The sequence below is a fragment of the Myodes glareolus genome, chromosome 9 (genome assembly GCF_982192425.1).
Source record: "Myodes glareolus chromosome 9, mMyoGla1.1, whole genome shotgun sequence".
NCBI lineage: Eukaryota > Metazoa > Chordata > Mammalia > Rodentia > Cricetidae > Myodes > Myodes glareolus.
The window spans coordinates 67,577,098-67,595,256 of NC_142034.1; the positions used below are offsets into that span (position 1 = coordinate 67,577,098).

The following is an 18,159-nucleotide window of genomic DNA, read 5'->3' on the forward strand; positions in this document are numbered from 1 at the left end:
CCGCAGCTGTCTGCATGGTGTGGAAGGGGCCTGATGGGACACGCACTGCAGGGATGGCAGCGATGGGCGCTTTGAGTGACTGAACGTGTCTATGGATGTTCCCGCTTCCCAAACAGCTCATATAACCACTTTGCCCTCAGGCTCTGAGAAGACAGCAATCAACTTCCTCCTCCCAGTAGAGGTATTGACCCAGAGGAGGAGGTGTCTGTCAATAGCCTCTGTTCAGGAAGATAACCGAAAGCCAACCACACGCCAGCATCAACACCCATGTCTCTTTAGATGGAGGAGTCCAAACAGGTGGTCATATCAACCAGAGAACTGTTAACATCTGCCGTCATCCAGAGTCATGGTATGGGTATGTTGGGTGAGCAGTGCGGTCATTTCCTCTGAGTTAAGACAGTTTTTTCTTGGTGGAGGAGACACTCATAAGACAGGAAACGAAGGAGCCTCTGAAGGTTCGGGAAAGTGCTGATACTAAGAAAATGTCTGCAGGTCCTTCCCAAGGTTAGCAAAGCTGAAAGCAGTTGTTGAAGAAGGAAAATCTACTAGGAGCCAAGCTGCATGCAGAGCCTGCCTGGAGCCCCAGGGAGGCAGCTTTAATGCTGGGATGGGCCTTTTGGTGATGTAGCTGACACTGAGCGTCCTGTGCTCCTGTAAGTAACCCCTCACTCATACTCCTGCAAGTAACCCCATTCTGTGCACAGTAGCTCACTAAGCTAGACTTGGGTGGCAGCATTATACTGGTCTGTCATTGGTGCCCTATCTGGAGCCCTATCTGTGTTCCTTCGTGTTGCTCCAGGAAGTGAGGAATACGGAAGCTCTCCCTCTCCAAGCTCAGAAAATGGGCACATACAGTGTGGTTAAGGCAGATGGAGGATATTGATACTATGAATTTATCCTCTCTACACATCTCCTTACCTCTCCGTCACTAACATCTCATCCACCCTCCAATGCCTACTCAAGCCTCCCTTCATCTGAAGTCCCACTATCCACGGCCACAGTGTCTGTGTTATTTTATCCTGAATCAGACGCCACCTCCACAATCGCATGTGTTCCCTGGGCGCATGTGTTCCCTGGGCCCTTTCAACTTTGCATTAAAAAAGGAAAAGGTCATTGACTCTGAAACCTCCCTCCCACAAATTGCCTTCAAAGACTAACTTAGGCTCTTTGCATAACATGCAAACAATCTCCATTATTTTCGGTATCGGCGTCTGTAATGTGGGATTGTTATATCTGTGACAACATCTGGGCTGAGTCAGTGGCAGTGCTCTGGAATAGCCTTTGCTCACCCCAGCCACACTTTCTTCATTTCTATAATAAGGCTGATTTTTATTTTGAGCAATGAGCAGGTGTTATACATCTTTTGTGTCCTTTACTGTTTCTTACAGGGTGAATGGTAGACATTAGAATAACATAATCCTGGACACTAAAGGGAATAAATCAGAGTGAGCACTGGCTTGTGCACAGCAAATCATCTGATTACAACAGCACATGAACGACAGGGCATAAAGAGAGCTTGGCTAAACCTTATATAGAGAGCTTTATACTAAAAAACAAAACAGATTAATTCTCAGTTCTGAAAAATAGATGGTGGGTAGGAATGTGTGCCCAGCATTGCTTTGCACATTAATTTTTAAAAAGGAGATCGAAAAGATGATTTTTGTCTACCTTCTGAAATGCATTCTGAAGGGTGAGCAGCATGAATCTGTGGCCTGTGAGTCTGAAGCTTTGAAGGGATGCATGAAGCTTATACAGCAGCTAAGAGGCCCCTGCCTGCGGCCAGCACCCAAAGCCTTGTTAGAACACCCTTGGGAACCACAAGCAGGTCTACAATAGGAGTCCTTCTGTGGCAGAGATGTTGCCCTCCTCCTGACTGTGACTTTGTTTATTGTCACCTTTGCTGTGTGTCTGTGCCCTGGGCTTTGCTCCTTGATGTTAGGGATGTTTGCATGTGGACTTGGTAGCACAGAGTGCGGAGACGTGCCCTCGTGGGAGACCAGGTCACATTCGAGCCATGGCTGACTCTCCACATGGGCAGTGCTGTTTGAGAGGTCGGTGAGGCTTGCAGAGGCCATGTTTCTGGGAGCCAGTGGGTTAAGAAACAGAATCGGGCAGATCAGGAAGGGACCCATCTGGACAGTCACTCCCCACCCCTTTTCTATTAATCTAGGCTACATAGACGTGGGGTTTAAGGCTGCTTCATCTTTCAATAAAACAATTTATATTTTATCATATATGTTAATTATCTACAATTATGCTCTCACCACATTTCACACACATATGTAGTATATATGGACCATAGTGACCCCTTGCCTTCTCTCCTATCTTCTCCACTCACATGAATTCCCTTCTACGTCTCAACCAGGCCCCTCTTCTGTTTTCTTATTTTTGTTTTTACCTTTGATGCTCCAAAGGATTTCCTAAGGGTTGCTAACAGGACCACAGGGTAAGGAGCTGTTGGCAAGATCCTGGGCGCCTTGCCAGTGGCTACACCACTGAAAGCAATGCCTTGTCCTAGCTGCACATAAATCCTCAGGGAGGACAAGGTCCCTCCTCCATGACCGGAGGTTGATGGATCCAGTCTTGTGCGAATCTTTCTCTGCCTTTTACACTTTTAAAAAGACGGGACATCCACATTTTAATATGAAATTTTACCCTTTCCCACGGCAGTCTGTTCTGCTTGGCTGGCTGGTCATGCTGACCCCCTCCACAGCATGTGATTGATGCCAAGTTGAGAGGCCCACCTGGAGAGCAACTAGAGACCTGGGAGGGGAAGTTCGCTAATGTGTCCCCTCTACACCCACTATTTTCTCAGCCCAGAAAGTGCCATCCTCTGCTCTTCCTGTCCTCCCTCCTTCTCCTCCACACTCTCTGAGAGGCCAACCCCAGGCCTCCCTGTTCCTCTAACACTCCTTAGAAATCTCTGCTAAGGCACGTACAGCATTACATTTTAATTTTCTCTTACAGGACAGTGTGCCTCGCTGGGGATGAAGTCCTCCAGGGCAGAGAACGTGTCTTAGCTTTGTCTGCATTTCTGGTACTTAACGTGCTGCCTGGGTTTGGTTAAGGGCTCAGAAATGCTTACTGAAGAAATGGAAGACTTTTTAGCTAAAAGCCTTGCTTAAGCTGCACTGCCCATATTAAGTAGCATAGTCTTCTGGGTCTGCTCTCGAATATTCTGGTTCTGGCAGAAGAGAAGCCATTCTGAGCCTTGCTTTAAACCAGCCCTCGGGTGGATGCTGTGTGCACCCAAGTTCAGAAACCTTTTGACTGAACCGCAGACTGCAAAAAGCTGGGTCTTTGTTTCTGGTTTTTGTTTTTTGGTCCTTATAGTCCCTACAACTGGCACAGGGCTTGAGATGAAGTAGGAATTGTGTGTGTGTGTGTGTGTGTGTGTGTGTGTGTGTGTGTGTATGTGTGTGTGTGTGAGAGAGAGAGAGAGAGAGAGAGACAGAGACAGAGACAGAGAGAGAGAGAGAGAGAGAGAAGAATGAACAGAATAATGAATTTAGGAATACATGAAAAGGTTAATATGGGGTTCTAGTAGTGTTCCTCAGAGCACTAAGTAACTGGAGTTCCATGTAGCATGTCACATGTTCCCTTATCCTTTCTTACCACATGAAGACAGGTGGATAACCAGCCTGTACACAGTGCTTTACAGAGAGCTGGCCCTACCCTGTCTTTGTAGACTTAGAAGGAGACTCCCAGACATTTGGACTGATGATCTAATCACCACCCCCAAATAATGGCAGGTGAGGAATGTTCTTACAAAGACACCAGACTCTCCCTTTAGCCAGCGGGAGACAGGATGCTTGTCAGTCTCTCCGGCATCCCTTGCGCTGTTTTCACCACACTCCCCTCAGACTGCCTGTTGCTGAAACTTCTAGCAGGCACAGCTCATATGTTTCCTCTCCTTTCCTTTCTCCACCCTCTGGTGGAGGGATAACGAATAGCAAAACGCATCCAAAACAAAACCGAATGGTCAAATCGAAAGGATAAACACTTGCTCATTTTCTGAAGTCAAAACTGAATGGGGCGTTATTTTGAGGTAATGGCTCCTTCATATTTCAGAAAACACATAAAGCTAAATCTGAACAACATGCTTTACATCGTTTTCCATGTCTGGTGAACTAGCCCAATCTGCCAAGAACCACAATCTTTCTTTTGATTGTTGTTACTCTGTTCAAACTGGGAGAGATGGACAGATTCCCATACTGATGCGTCACACAAACATAGTCACAAAGGGTCCCACAGCCTCCTGTGAAAGTAGCAGGCAGGAACCAAAATGCCGCTGCTACCCCAGCTCCCCCCGGTTCCCTCTAGTCTTGGAACGAAAGAGCAGAAACTGAAGGTCTAAGCATAAATCACTTTCCTCCTTCTTGGCTAGCCTTCCTCCGTCTCCTTCAGGGGTGTAATCTAATTAAGAACCAATGTTTTATCCTCTCTCTGTTTCCAATGGCCACCTTGGTGTGTCACTTGAAGAAACACTGAAAGAACTGCCAGACACACAGAGCAGAAATGAGTACCAATCAGTGTGCTGGTATATAACAGGCATCGAGTTCAAGACCTCAGATCCACTGCCTGTAATGGGCAACCTTGCCTGTGTCACGCTTTGACCTCCCCAATAATCAGCCATCAGCTCTCTGCAAGATCAGTTCTTGGGTTGTGAAGATAACAGACAAGAAACACCACCTCTTGCCTTCGAACATTTCCTCCTCATTGTGTCCTTCTTATCTTGTCTTGACTTTTCAACCCTGTGAGTTGAGAGTACATGTGTCAGCTATTTATTCTCATTGATTCTCTTGTCCTTGTTGAGCAGTGGAGCCCCTTTGAAAGTATGACCAAAGCAACAAAATTGGGACCTCTTCTCTAAAGATATCCCCCCTCTCCCCGCACACACACTGTGTGCTGGTACCAATGAAGGCCAGAGGAAGGTGTAGATCCCCTACATCTGGAGTTACAGGTGCTTGGGAGCCACTAGATGTAGGTTCTGGGAACTAAATTTGGGTCCTCTGCTAGAGTAACTCATGCTCTTAACTGCTGGGTCATCTCTCCAGACTCAAAGGCATCTTCACACTTGCTTAAGCATACAAGAGGTTGGGTGGTGTAGACACGCTGACATCCCACTCAAACCTTCCCCTCATAGACCTTCTCTAAGCCGTAGGAAAAGGAATTGAGATTAACCAGTGATTAAACACTTGCTCTGTACTGTTCTCAAGTCCTTTCTGGGATGTCTTTGCAGACTCGATGTTAGTGATTTTTCTTCCACATCATGAGTGTGATTGTTGACTTTGACAAGTTGACTGGTTGGCTTTGACAACAAGACTACCTAGGGCATCAGTGAGGCACACTTTTGGGAATGTCTGGGGGCATTAACTGAGTGGGGAAGACCAACCCTGAAAACAGGAAGCACTAGCCATGGCCTGGGTAGTAGGCTGAATAACAGTGGAGAAAGAGAAAACCACTAGAACCCTAACGCCCCCTTTTTCTCTGCTTCCTGATCTACTCAAACATGAGCATACAGCCTTAGGTTCCCGTCACACAGTCATCGCCATCATGAGGGACTGTGACTCTAAACTATGGGCCCAAATAAAGCCTTCCCACTTCAAGCTGCTTCTTGTCAGGTAATTGATCAATCAACTAATACAACAAGTAATCCACCAGAGAAGATCTTCTAGCCGAGCTTTACCAGAATACAGAGTCATTACATTATCATCCACAGGGCCACTCCTACGCAAGGTCACAGCCCTCACTTGGGACTGGAGTTGATCTCTTTAGAAGCTGTATCAGGCCACTGCCTCATCAAATCAAAACACCCTCTGTCACTTCAGGCTGTCGTTAAGGATAGGTGGATCTACCTGCTTTTACTACTCAGCAGAAATGTGGACCTGAGGGTAGAAGGGGGGTCACAGGACCACTGTTGACTGTTCCACTGACTTTGTGACTGTTGACTGTTCCATAGCTGCCCCACCTCTGGCTCCTGTCTCAGAGAGGGTGACAGCAGTTCTCTGCAAAGCCCCACCAAGGATTAAAACAGACGATTTCCCGGAGTAGCTAGCTCCACAGGTCTGTAACCAGCAATCAAGGGATGACAACGAATACCGCCATCCATGCCCCCGTGACGCATTTACCAAAACCCTCTGGTAAATCACAATTCCTGGAGTTCCTATCAGCATTATCCTGTGGACACTCTTAGAGGCAGAGGAAATCCCAAATTCTTCTTATATGGAGACTTCAAAGTCTCCCCAGCAGCAACCACTGAGAGGCCTCCATAAGGGAATGTGGGGGAGAGAGAAAAGACACATCCATGCCTCCCACCATCTGCGGCTCAGCAGTGGTCAGGAAGTCAACGGTGCCGGTGGCTCACCAAACCCACGGTGCCCACTCAGTCTAGTCTGGACTCTGCAACCATTCCTCATTCCAGAAGCTTGCACTTTCTTGCCACACATTTCCACTGGAGCTTAGTCCCCAGAGGGACAATGTCTCTGCTGTTTAATGTTTAGGCCTTCATCTGACACAGAGTGACAACCATGCACCACCCCCTACACATCCATATTTATTTGCTAGGTTCCTGTGTTGGTGGCATTTGCTCAACACATTTTACAATGCTGTTGTCCCAGATGTCCCTGCTGTAGCTTCCCCTTGGCATTCCGTGGAGGGCCTGTGTTCTGTTTCATGTCCCAAGGTCATGACTAAAACTCTGTAGACTCTCAGATCCTTCTCCTCTTAACCCACAACCCGTCTCAACCAGGCAGCTGCTTCACCACACCTCTTTGGTAATCACCTAGTCACCAGATCTCAATAACCACTACCCACTTTGCCCAAAGAGAACACGCTTCGCATCCACCTGTGCTTATAAAACATAGACACACTTTTGTTCTCCTGACCGGTGGGCAGGAAATGAAAATGAGGCATTTTTAACCCCATTGTCTTCAAATCAGAGCCCTTCCTTCCCCATCTCTCAGCAGCCGCCTATTTGCAAAACTCCCCAATCAAGGGGCCCCAGTGGAGGAAGCCAGATGCAGTCCACCTGAGACCCCCACCAGACTGGCATTGAAAACTCAATGGTGGTGAAAAACATCCATTCCACAAAGTGCAGCAGGGTCAAAATATAGACCGTGGGAACCACTTCAAAGACTCTGGAAATTTCCCTTGAAGCGCCTTCTCTCACGAAGACAAATGAGGACTGGAGTCATTTTTGCAACAACAACAGCACCTACCCACGGGCCCTCCCCTCCACGGGTCTAGAGCAGAAAGGCCGGGCAGAAATAGCAGCCGCTACTTACATCGGTAAGTCATCTCGAAGCTGTCACTGATGTTCACAATATCGATCTGGGGAAGCAGCTTGGGGGGCTCTGTGAGTTGGGACAAAGCGAACCTAAAAGCTGCATGTTCCTGCGATTGTTGGTTTGGAAATAATCCCCCTGTAAAGAAAGGAAAAGGCAATGTCGTAAGTGTGGGATAGAGACAGGTCTCCATTTCCCATTCCAGAGAACCCAGACCTCTGCCGTGTAAATCCAGAGTTATGGTTGTAGCTCTCCCTAGTAAGGAATCCAGACAGACTCAACTGGATGCTGAAGTTTACACTCTATGGATAAGCTTCTATGACAGGACCCCTAACACCCATCATTCTGCGTCAATGTTTAACTGTGTGCCCCTTGGCTCAGCAAACAGCAGTAAACAGGAGACCTACAGAATTTTACTTTTTCCTTTCTCATTTCTGCCAAATCTTCACGAGCCTGTGTTTACACACACACACACACACACACACACACACACACACACACACACCTTCCCTGCATTTATCTCATCTATTTGGATCCAATTTCTTATTCACAGAGGCTTCAGTTACAAGGACGCATGGCAAAGTGACAGAAATGCAGGCCTGGGACCACCTGGGATCACCATTGTAACTATTTGCTCTGAGACTTGGCCAGATATGCATGCAATGTTACCAGTCCGTTGCCTTCGAAGTTTATTATTTATCTTCTCTGAGAACTCTGGGCTTTTGTCTTTCATTGCTCATGTTCCCAGAGAGACACCTAGGAATGTCTGGTTACATAAGGGTTTGCCGTTGTTCCACATGTGGGGGTCTTAAAAGTACCAAGATGTGTCAACATCTTCTTTCAGTAAACAGCCCAGGGGAGATACCTGACAGGGCTTTTGTTCCAAGACACAAGGGCACACCAGGGCTGTCCTTTACAACACTATGGATGTGCAAACAAATTGAAATACATTCCTGTAAACTAAAATCAGCTATTTCTGGGAGCCGGACTCCAACATATGTGTACACGGAAGTTTATCTCTGATTGGCCAAGAATTCACAGTTCCAGCAATGGTCTGACATCTTCCTGTGCAGTGGATACATGACTGGCTTTAAGAACGAACTATGGAGCTGGAGGCTTGTGTTAGGGATCACGAAGGGAGAGCTGATGGCAGCCTAGTGGGGGTGATAATTTCAGCATTTGTTCTACTGGTTGAAGTGTCTCCCTTGTGCTTGGAAAGAGCAACAATTACTGAGACCGAGCATGAAATAGCTTCAGAGATGTGGGCAAATGTGGGTGTGCCCACACGAACACCCCAAGTTCTTACACCACAGTGATGGTGTAGACACACACCTGCAGAAGCCAGTCCACAGCTTCCTTGGCGAGAGATTACAATTGGCAAAGTATAGACAGTAGGTTAGAACAGATGCGAGAAAGGCCATAGGCCAGCACAGGTGACTTGGACACACACTCACACCCCCATTTTAAAGAGCAAAAACAAACTAGCAAAAAACTACAAAAAGATCACTCTTGCTGGGGATGCCTCATTCTCTCCTCCCAGGTGACCACACCCCACACTCCTCTGGTCCTGGTTTTCTACTCTTTCCAGTGAATGGAAGTAAGCAGGTGGGAGGTGGGAGGTGGGAGGGAGCAGCTACAGACTGGGCCGAAAGGGAAGTGTCTCCCGGAGGCAGCAAGTTTGCCTGTAAGGCAGAAGCTCATGCACACACATACACACTTCAGAATACAGCTTAACAGGTGTCAGGAAACAAAGCAAGTAACTCCATCGTCACCCCCAACAGGACCAGGAGTCAGGAAGCTGGAGAGGCCCAAAGAGGCCATTAGCAACACATGTGGGCCCACTCGATCCCCCTCACAACACCATTACTCCCACCCCCACCCCCAAACACAGACAGTCTCACAAAAAGCAGTAGCTGCTGAGATGGAACTCTCTGTAGTAAGCCAGCCCCTGGTGCGGGGCGGACACGGAAAGCCAGTCAGCCAACATGTCTCAAAGCACAGCAGCTTGGCTGATGCTGGATCACAAGGATGCTGAGCTGCTGGTCACCCTGACCCCAAGCCCTGTAACTGGTGCTGTAGCTTCATTAGTCTGGTTTTCCCCCATGGTTGCGGGAACGCCAATACCTGTCAGCTCCCCCTAAACACATGCACAGCCATCAGATGAAGGGAAATGGGGGAAGGAGACGCATGCAGTGTGTTGAAACCCACCTGCAGGTTGAGAGGGTGGAACCCAGGCTTGGGGACCGCTGCTGGGGGTGGGGGGGTGGAGGAAGGCGCCCGTGCTTATGTGTGCTTAGAGCACTGGTGTCAGTGTCTGTGGACCGAGCACTAAAGAGGAAGGGGCACGAGGGTGAGAGAACAGACAGGCTAGGAAGTTCCAGGATCAGGGAATGGGGAATTTAGCTTAGCATGGCAGAGGACAGAAGGAAGTCAGCTACAGGGGGTCCATGGAGCTCTGGCCACAGAGTGGGGCCTGGGACTTTTCTCCGCAGAGACAACCTAGTATCCACCACTCCTTCTCTGTGAGGGGTCTCTTTCCCCTCCCCCAGCCAAAACAGCACTTCATCCCCATCACTCAGGCTATATATGCACATTTCATATATAATTACAACACACACACACAACACCCACCATGCTTATTTATATAAATCAACAAGAGCGGGCACCATCCGCCTCGCAGGAGTTAACTCCTTTAAACAGTCGGAACCCTGTTGGAAGCACAGTCTGATTATATTTTTCCCTCTCTGGAACGGAGGCTCCTCCATTTCAGGCGCTCATGCTCGGGGTGCGCGGTGGATGTGCACCTGTGTGTGCGCACACACACACGCGAGATAGAATACTTCCCTTGTGCCCCTCGCTGCATTGCTGCATCGGTAAGGAGGAGACCCCTTTCTCCCCACTGGCGACCCAAGTCTTCCTCCCTGCTAGCCTGGTTTTTCCGATTGCCATGCTGCCAAGCACAACAGCTCTGAATGAGAATGGGTTGAGAAATCTCCCCTCAAAAAAAAAAAAAAAAATCCCTGGCCAGATCCCCAAAGTCCCTCCCCAGCTACCCCCCCTCACTCACCTATCTGGATATTGTTGGGGAAATTGGCACCCACAACCGCACCTAGAAAACCGGTGCAGAAAAAGGCAAAGATGTACGGCATATTCCTTTTTACATTGGCGAAAAAGAAGCCCTGGTCCAACCATAGATTTGGTCTTCCCTCCCCTTCCTTTGATTCTTCTTGCTGCTCTGCCGGCTCTTTTCCTCCTGCAGTTCCTTGCTTGCTTCTTTCCTTCCTCCCTTCCTTCTGCGAGGTTTCTCTTGTTTCTCTTGGAAGGGGAGCCAAGCAGTTAAACTGCAGTCTTAACACCGACTGACAGCCAGATTAACTGAGCCGGGAGCAGCCCGTCCTCATGCTTGGAGCGCTAGCTCGCTCCCCCTCTCCCTCTGCTCTCCTCCTCTTCTCTAGCAGCCAGCCTCTCTCACCCTCCCATTCTCTCTCTCTCTCTCTCTCTCTCTCTCTCTCTCTCTCTCACACACACACACACACACACACACACACACACACAGAGGCTGCCAGTTCTCTATGCTGACACCCAGGAGCCAGCTCAGAGTTTCTGTACTGGCCTCCCCTACCCACCACCCATGCCTTCCTATCCTCACCTCACTTTTCCTTTCTGTGGATGCATAGGATGGAGGGGGATGGAGGGTCAGGGGTGCTTACCCATAAAGGGGCAACTCACTATCCTCTTCACCTCCCCCACCTTCCTCGGCGAGCGCTCTCAGCCCCTCCCCCCAGTCAGGGGATATGATGCTACTGGGAATGCGGGTTCAGTTGCAAGTCAGTAGGTGGCAGGGGGTCCCCACAATAGCTCTGGATTCACCAGCTGCCTGATCTAGGTCACTTTTTCCAGTAGTGCACAGGTTGTGCTGGATATATCTCCTACACTCCACTGGCCCAATTATTCCTACAACTAAATCCCAAGGGGGAGACCCTAGAAATCCCTCTCCAGAAATTTAAAGGGGAGACACGGAGAAAGGCAAACAGCAGTAGCCTCAGTGTGACCGCCCGGGACTGGGACCAGGATGCTAGAAGGCCCTTCCACCTTTAGGAATGGCATGGGTGGTCTCTTTGAAGCCCTAAGTGTTTGAAGTTGCCCCCCCCCCCCCCCCGCACACACACACCTCTTTTTTTCTTACAGGGCACGGGAATCTTTAATGGCGGAGTTGTGTGGGTGGGTGAACAAGGAAGATTCGGGGTACGCACACAGGGCAATTACATGAGTCATTTTGCGTTGATTCTAGTCAGAGGACACAGGCTGCTCTGGCTTGCATCTGCACATTGTGTGTGTCCAGAGGAGGCTGGGCCTCCCTGGACTGTGCTGGACTGCAGCTGGCTCTGAGATACGGCAGAACGAATATTGTGCTCAGGATGATGTTGTGAGCTGTGGGACGGCTGTCAATAACAGCGGCGCCTGTTTCCGGTCTCTGAAACAACACCCCAGCCATTCATCTCTCCTCACACTCAGATGTGCCTGTGCGTCCTAGGAGTCAGTAGTGATAACACTCAACGAGGCCTATTAAACTTTAAATGTTTTTTGCTACATTTTAAGTGTGTGTGTGTGTGTGTGTGTGTGTGTATGTGTGTGTGTGGTGTGTACCCATGCACGCCATGACACATGAGTGGAGGTCAGAGGACAACCTGTGGGATTTGGTTCTTTTCTTCTATCATGGGGGACCAGGGATTAAGCTCGGGTTATCAGGCTCTCCAGCAGGTGCCTTTACTGGGTGAAGCCATTTTTCTGGCTCTGGGTCTGTGAACCTAAAGGCTTTGGCTGTTACCAATAGATTCACTGTCCTCATTGAGATGCTTGCCTAGCACAGGGCCATACCAGAAAAGCAAGCTCTACTTGTCCCGCAGTTGGAAAAAGCAACGGACTCTGTGCTAGGTATTGCTTTGCTACGGGATAGAACATTTTATCAAGAGACTCCCCGCATCCTTCTCCAGCACTGCACCATCACATCCCGAGACTTGCTGCATACTCAATCGAAACCCTAAAGGAGGAGCAATGTGGTTACCAGGTCCCTTGTGCTTTCTTATGTCTTCTTATAGACTCACTGGGTAGTTCAAGGGTCTCCAATCCCAATGGTTATTCATCATTTACCTTGCAGTAAAGAACTCACTAAGTACTGATTGGGATATGTGTGTGCAACAAGCCCTGTGGATAGTCATCTCATTCCCATCTACTCATAAAGAACTTAAGGCCCAGTGATTTGCTCAAGACTTCCCTTCCGGCATGGGAAAGATGGGATGTAACATTGGGTATCTGTTTTAAGGACTTCACCCTTTGACCCTGGGGCAGTGACCACTGGGCAGGGACATCCTGATGTGAGCATCAGCCAGGGAAACTGTGAGGCCAGGCTCTGGAAAGCTCACTCCTAAAGTCTTGGCCAAGATTAAGAGCCTGCCATCGAATGATTCCATGTTAAAATTCTTCCACAGGCTTTCTTCTCTTTTTTCTTTTTTCTTTTCTTTTTCTCTTACTATTTTGAATGGTACCTGGGGATCTTTCAAGCTCCCTGAGCTTTGTGCCTTGTAATAATAATAATTAGGCTGTCACTAAAGGCTTCATACGTTGTCACCTTTCAGAAGATCTCAAAGCCCTTTGCAAGGATTAATTAGTAAAATCGCATCACCCGCTTGGAGTTGGAAATAATTGTTTGGCTTGGGGGTGGGTAATGAAAGGAGTCCAAAAGATGCATTTTCTATGATCTTCATAAATCATGTAATAAGACAGGGCTTCCAAGACACAGTTCTATGATCTGTCCTCCATGGGTATGATTGAGAGTGTCCATGGCTTATTAAATACACATCTGTTCGATGGTTAAAGACACATGGAGCTGACACATTTTAAGTTTGGATATCAGTGTTCTCATAGAGGTTCAACTGGTCATCACATTTCTCTTCAAATTAAATGATGCAGGGATGCCTCTCTGTATCCACACAGGGCTTGATGTCAGGGGACACAGAAAGAGACATTAGCATCTGCCTCAAAATGGGGAATGTGGTGGATGGCAGATGTCTCCATTTAACTTCCATCTAATACAAATGAGGACAAGGGCTCCAGTGTAAATACCTTAGTGGGGCTGAGACAAGGTAAAAAATCCCTGCACCTGTCTGTAGGGCTGCAGCATGACTTCAAAGACCTGGGAAAGGAGACTTGTGGGCAAAGACTAAAGCTCTAAAGCTCCTACCTATGAATCTATGATCAACTTGTAAAATTAACCCCTGGTCCAAGAATTTTATTCTTCAGATTCATGAGATAAGAACTTCTAAAGTTAGCACTGGCCCATGACACTTTGGAGACTGGCTGTCAAGTTTACAGGATCCCGGCTCCCTCAGGAAAGCTTCATCGTTCTCAGCAGCATCCCAAGATTCTTGTATTGGAGTTCGGGAGGAATTTCAGGATGAAAACAACAATACCAGGTGTGTGTGTGTGTGTGTGTGTGTGTGTGTGTGTGTGTGTATTTGAGAAGAGACTGACCACCATCCAGAGGTCTTTTCCTCATATCCTCAGCCTCAAAAAAAAAATGCGATACCAAAAGAATTCTTTTCCCTAAACCACCCTCCCCTGGGTCTTTATCTGCTCACAGTTCCAACCCCTACTCCTATTTGCAAGGCCAGCATGAGTCTTGAAAGATGGTGCCACAGATGTTTCAGATTAATGGTGGTCACGTCCAGGAGATACAAGGCACACTATGAGCAAGCTGGTAGGCCTCAGAGTGGCTAGATGGCCAGCTTGAAACTGGTTCCCAACTGGCAGCAACGTTCTCCCTGAGTGGTATTTGGCAGTGTCTGGAGATATTTTTGGTCCTCACAACTGGGGAAGTGCTATTGGCATGGGTGGATAGAAGCCAGGGATCCTGCCAAACTTTGTAGAATACATAAGGCAGTCTCTGCAACAACAATGATGTGATCGGGCTTGTGGCACACACAGTGCCAAGACTGAAGGTCTTTCATATGTATGTATATATATATAGTGTGTGTGTTTTGTGTGTGTGTGTGTATGATGTATATGTGTGGGTACCATGTGTATGCCTGTGGTACTTATATATACATGTATGGTATATATGTACTGACATATGTATGTACACAATGTGTATGCCTGGTGCCCCAGGAAGCTAGAAGAGGGTATCAGATCTCCTGGAACTGGAGTCACAGCTAGCTGTGGGTCACCATGTGAGGGCTGGGACCTAAACCCAGGATGTCTGTAGGAACAGCATGGGAACTTAACCTCTGAGTGATCTCTCCAACCCCTTTAGCAATTTTGATTACTGCATTGATTTATTCATTATGTATACGCATGTATGTGCACATGTGCATGCTGGGAGACACAGCAGCCAAGTGGAGGTCAGAGAGCATCTCCTGGGAGTTGATTCTTTCCTTCCATCATGTGGTCCCTACACTTCCAACTTGATGGTGAGTACCTTATCTCACCGAGCCTCCTCAAAGGCCCTAAAGACTTTTTTTTTAAAGAAGCAAGATAACTTTATTCAGTGTAAAATGATAATACAGAAGGATACACTGTCAATCAAGATTGGAAGTAGCTTCATGAGTGTACTCAAGGGCCCAAAGAATTTCTTTAAAGGGGCATGTCATCTGGCTATTAGGACCCCTGTCGCAGCTTCCCAGTCCACTGTATTACCTGGAAAGAAGGCTAGGTTTATCTCCTTTCTAAACATTTTCATGTTATAAAGTAGAACATCTGAGGACGGGTGCTCCTTGAAACCCAGATAGAAAGGCTCCAGGTAGCTGATAAGCCAGTGTGAAAGCGGTGAAAAGACCAATCACAGTGTGTCCTGGGGACAGCATGGCACCTGCTCTTCAACTGGGTTATAACCTATCCTGGACCATCTTCAGCAAGCCTTAACTTCTGTTGCTCTGTAGCCAAAACAGCTTTAGACGTCCTTTATTTGGTTTTGGTTTTTCTCTGCAAAACAAAGAAATGATGGTGGACAGGGAACTCAAGTCCAGTTGCCTCCTTAGATCACATAGGAAAAGAAAGGAAGGAAGAGCCAGGAAGAAGATGGGCGCGGGCAGAGGGGGGGCAGACTAGCAAGCAAGCCCTTCTGAAAGTGGTTGCAGGGACCCAAGCCCCATTGCTGCAATAAGGAAATGCAGGTCCAGAGTGATAAATCTTCCTATCTGGTTTTTTGTTGTTGTTGTTTTGTTTCTTGTTTTGTTTGTTTGTTTTTTTTTGAGACAGTAAAATACAGATGGATGGAGGATCTGACTCAGTGGATAAAGCCATTGTTCCACAGGCATGTGGACCTGATTCGGAACCCCTGCATTCATGGCAAAGCCATGCACAGTGGTGGTTTGTGTGGCTGCCTGTGATCTCAGAGCTGGGTGGCAGAGAGACAGGAGGATCCTGGGGGACCCATTACCTAGCCAGGCTAGAAAATAAATGAGCTCCTGGTTCAGCGAGAGACTCTGCCTCCAAAAATCAGGTAGAGAGCCTTTGAGGAAGACTCTATTGAACTCTAGCCTCCACAGGTGCACACACAGACATTTGTAAACCCCCTCCCCCAAAACAAACACAGAAATATGCAGGGATAAAGAAATGTCGATTTTGTGGGTTTTTAATAAATTATTAGATATACTTTTTTTGTGCAAGGGCCAGGAAAAAAAGGTGAGGCACAATGTGTGTTGTGTAGTTCTCTCTGGACTCAAGCTGAACCAAAGTCCACTGAGTACCTGGAAGGAAGATTTTTAAGCTCCCTTTCTACATTATTTGCGGGAACCAAGGCTATTTAGTTTCTGGGCATCTATATCCTTGTCTGTGAAGTGGTTGGCTGAGGCTTTGCCCCGGTCCACTGTGACCCACTGGCCAGTGTGGGCCTGGATGGTATCAGGAGGGTCTGTCTCTCCTCTACTTTCTATTGCCTGTAACAGAGATATGCAGGTTTGCCCCTTTCCTCCCTAGGCTCAGCCTCCATCTCTAGAGCATGAGGTTTGTTCCATCTTCTACATCTTGGGTTTCCAGTGTGCAGCCGTTCAAGGGGTGGGGGGGCACTATGAAATTTATAACCTGAGAACAAACTGCTGACAGCTAACAAACTGTCAAGAATGCAGTCAGAGCGAGGGTACCCCTGTGGCTTTAAGGAAGCCTTGTTTACATAGATGTTAAAAAATAATAGTGATAATATTTTCCATGTTTTCTAGCACATTTCATACCGAAATATCCCCAAAATACTCCACAGACTGTGTGTCGAGAACACACCCTGCCGAATGTAACTACCCACTCTGGAGCTCTGCCAGGCCGAACAGTATTTTTCATTTTTTTTTTCCTTCTTCTTCTTTCTGTCTTCCCTCCCCTTCTCACACAAATGACAGCATTTTTATAAGTGTTCTGCGTTACTAGGTAATTATGGAGCAGTGAAAGTTCTAGAAAACACCTCCAGACAGGATCAATGCCTAAAAAGACGATGACGAGGAAAGCACCCCACAGTGTCATCGTGACCGGGGCGAAACTGCAGAACCGGCCAAGTCCTCTTAACTAGAGCTGTCTCCAGACAGGACCCAGCACACTCCCTAGAGTGGGCGTCCTAGCTCAGCAGTTCCTCTGGCTGCTCTGGCCACAGGCCTTGCAGCCGGGCCATCTCTGAGCCAGGAGATGTGAAGCCAGGCTTTTCAGGGGAGACCTGGGGACATGTGTGATTTGGAAAGAGCCATTAAGCACTTGCCTGAGACTTTTTGGCCTGTGCTGTGGTGATACACTTTATAGGATTAACCAGGCATCAAGCACGTGATGAGGACTCTGAGGATTGCTCTGTTTCTTCTCCCTTGAGGTTAAAGTCCTGATCCCATTTTGTTAGCATGGGCCCTCTGTGTGGTCCCCATTCCCTCCTGGAATCAGCCGTACCTCTGTCTGACAGTCTTCTGTGATAGGGATGTCACCCTATATCCTTTCTCCAAAAATCTGCTGTTTATGGACCACAAACCTACACTTCTGCTCCTTAAATTGCATCACTTGTCCATTTGTCCAGTTAAGTGAAGAAGCCAACATCCAATCCTGCGGCCAATTCTATGGGCTTTCTATCCAGATCACGCCTGCCGTCAGCCCCAACCAGTCTTCATCAGGTCTGCGTTTCCACCTGGGTAACTCCCCCCTCTTCCACTGCCACCACACAGTTTGTTCTCTATGGACCACTCAGAGGGAAACTTCCAGAGAAAGACATCAGACTGCCCTTCCTGAACTCTAACACTTCCTGGGGCTCTGTCTCTGCCATGGAGGCCATCTGAGGGCTGTCTGCAGGCTGCCTGTCAGTCCCGCCTCCCATCTCTGCCCTTGCTCTCTCCACTCTGTCCAGCCCCACTAGCCTTCTTGCTGTCCTCTGGACACAACAGATGTCACCCTGTCCTGGACTCGGCACCTGCTCTTCTCTCTCCTGACTCGACTTCTCCCATCATTTCAGTCTTCAAGTGCAGTTCCCAAGGTGCACTGGGCCTCCTACCTGGCACTCTGATTTCTTTTTCCTGTAAGATAGTTTCTAAATATGATGTCATTCGCTCAGCTTTACCAAATACTTGTTATTTAGCTTCTGAACTATTCTTGGAACACATCTTGATGGCTACAGTGACCGACATGCAGAAAGTTCTCAGCATAGCTTTGTTGAAAGAGTGCGTGGATATCCATAGGTTCCCCCCTCCGCCAGAATGCCTCTGTCTTATTCTTTATCTTCTGATATTTTAGCAATAAGTTTGATTCTCAGCTTCACACACTTCTCCTTCATATCAATCAACTTTGTCCTCTCTGAGTATCTGTGTTATTTAAGACTTACTGATGTGTGTGTGTGTGTGTGTGTTTACACACAATTGCATGT

At 47.8% G+C, this 18,159-nt stretch overlaps 1 protein-coding gene across 2 annotated transcripts in view; it reads right to left on the reverse strand.

Moving 5' to 3' along the window:
* The window catches only part of Gria1 (glutamate ionotropic receptor AMPA type subunit 1), a 319,398-nt gene extending 308,638 nt beyond the window's left edge, over positions 1–10,760 (reverse strand). For both annotated transcript variants that reach the window (XM_048437744.3, XM_048437743.3), the window contains exons 1-2: positions 10,354–10,760; positions 7,287–7,424 (exon numbers count right to left, since the gene is read on the reverse strand). In XM_048437744.3, the coding sequence (XP_048293701.1) occupies positions 7,287–7,424; positions 10,354–10,435 (220 nt within the window). In that variant the 5' untranslated portion in view covers positions 10,436–10,760. The remainder of the gene's footprint in view (positions 1–7,286; positions 7,425–10,353) is intronic.
* Positions 10,761–18,159: the final 7,399 nt, after the last annotated feature.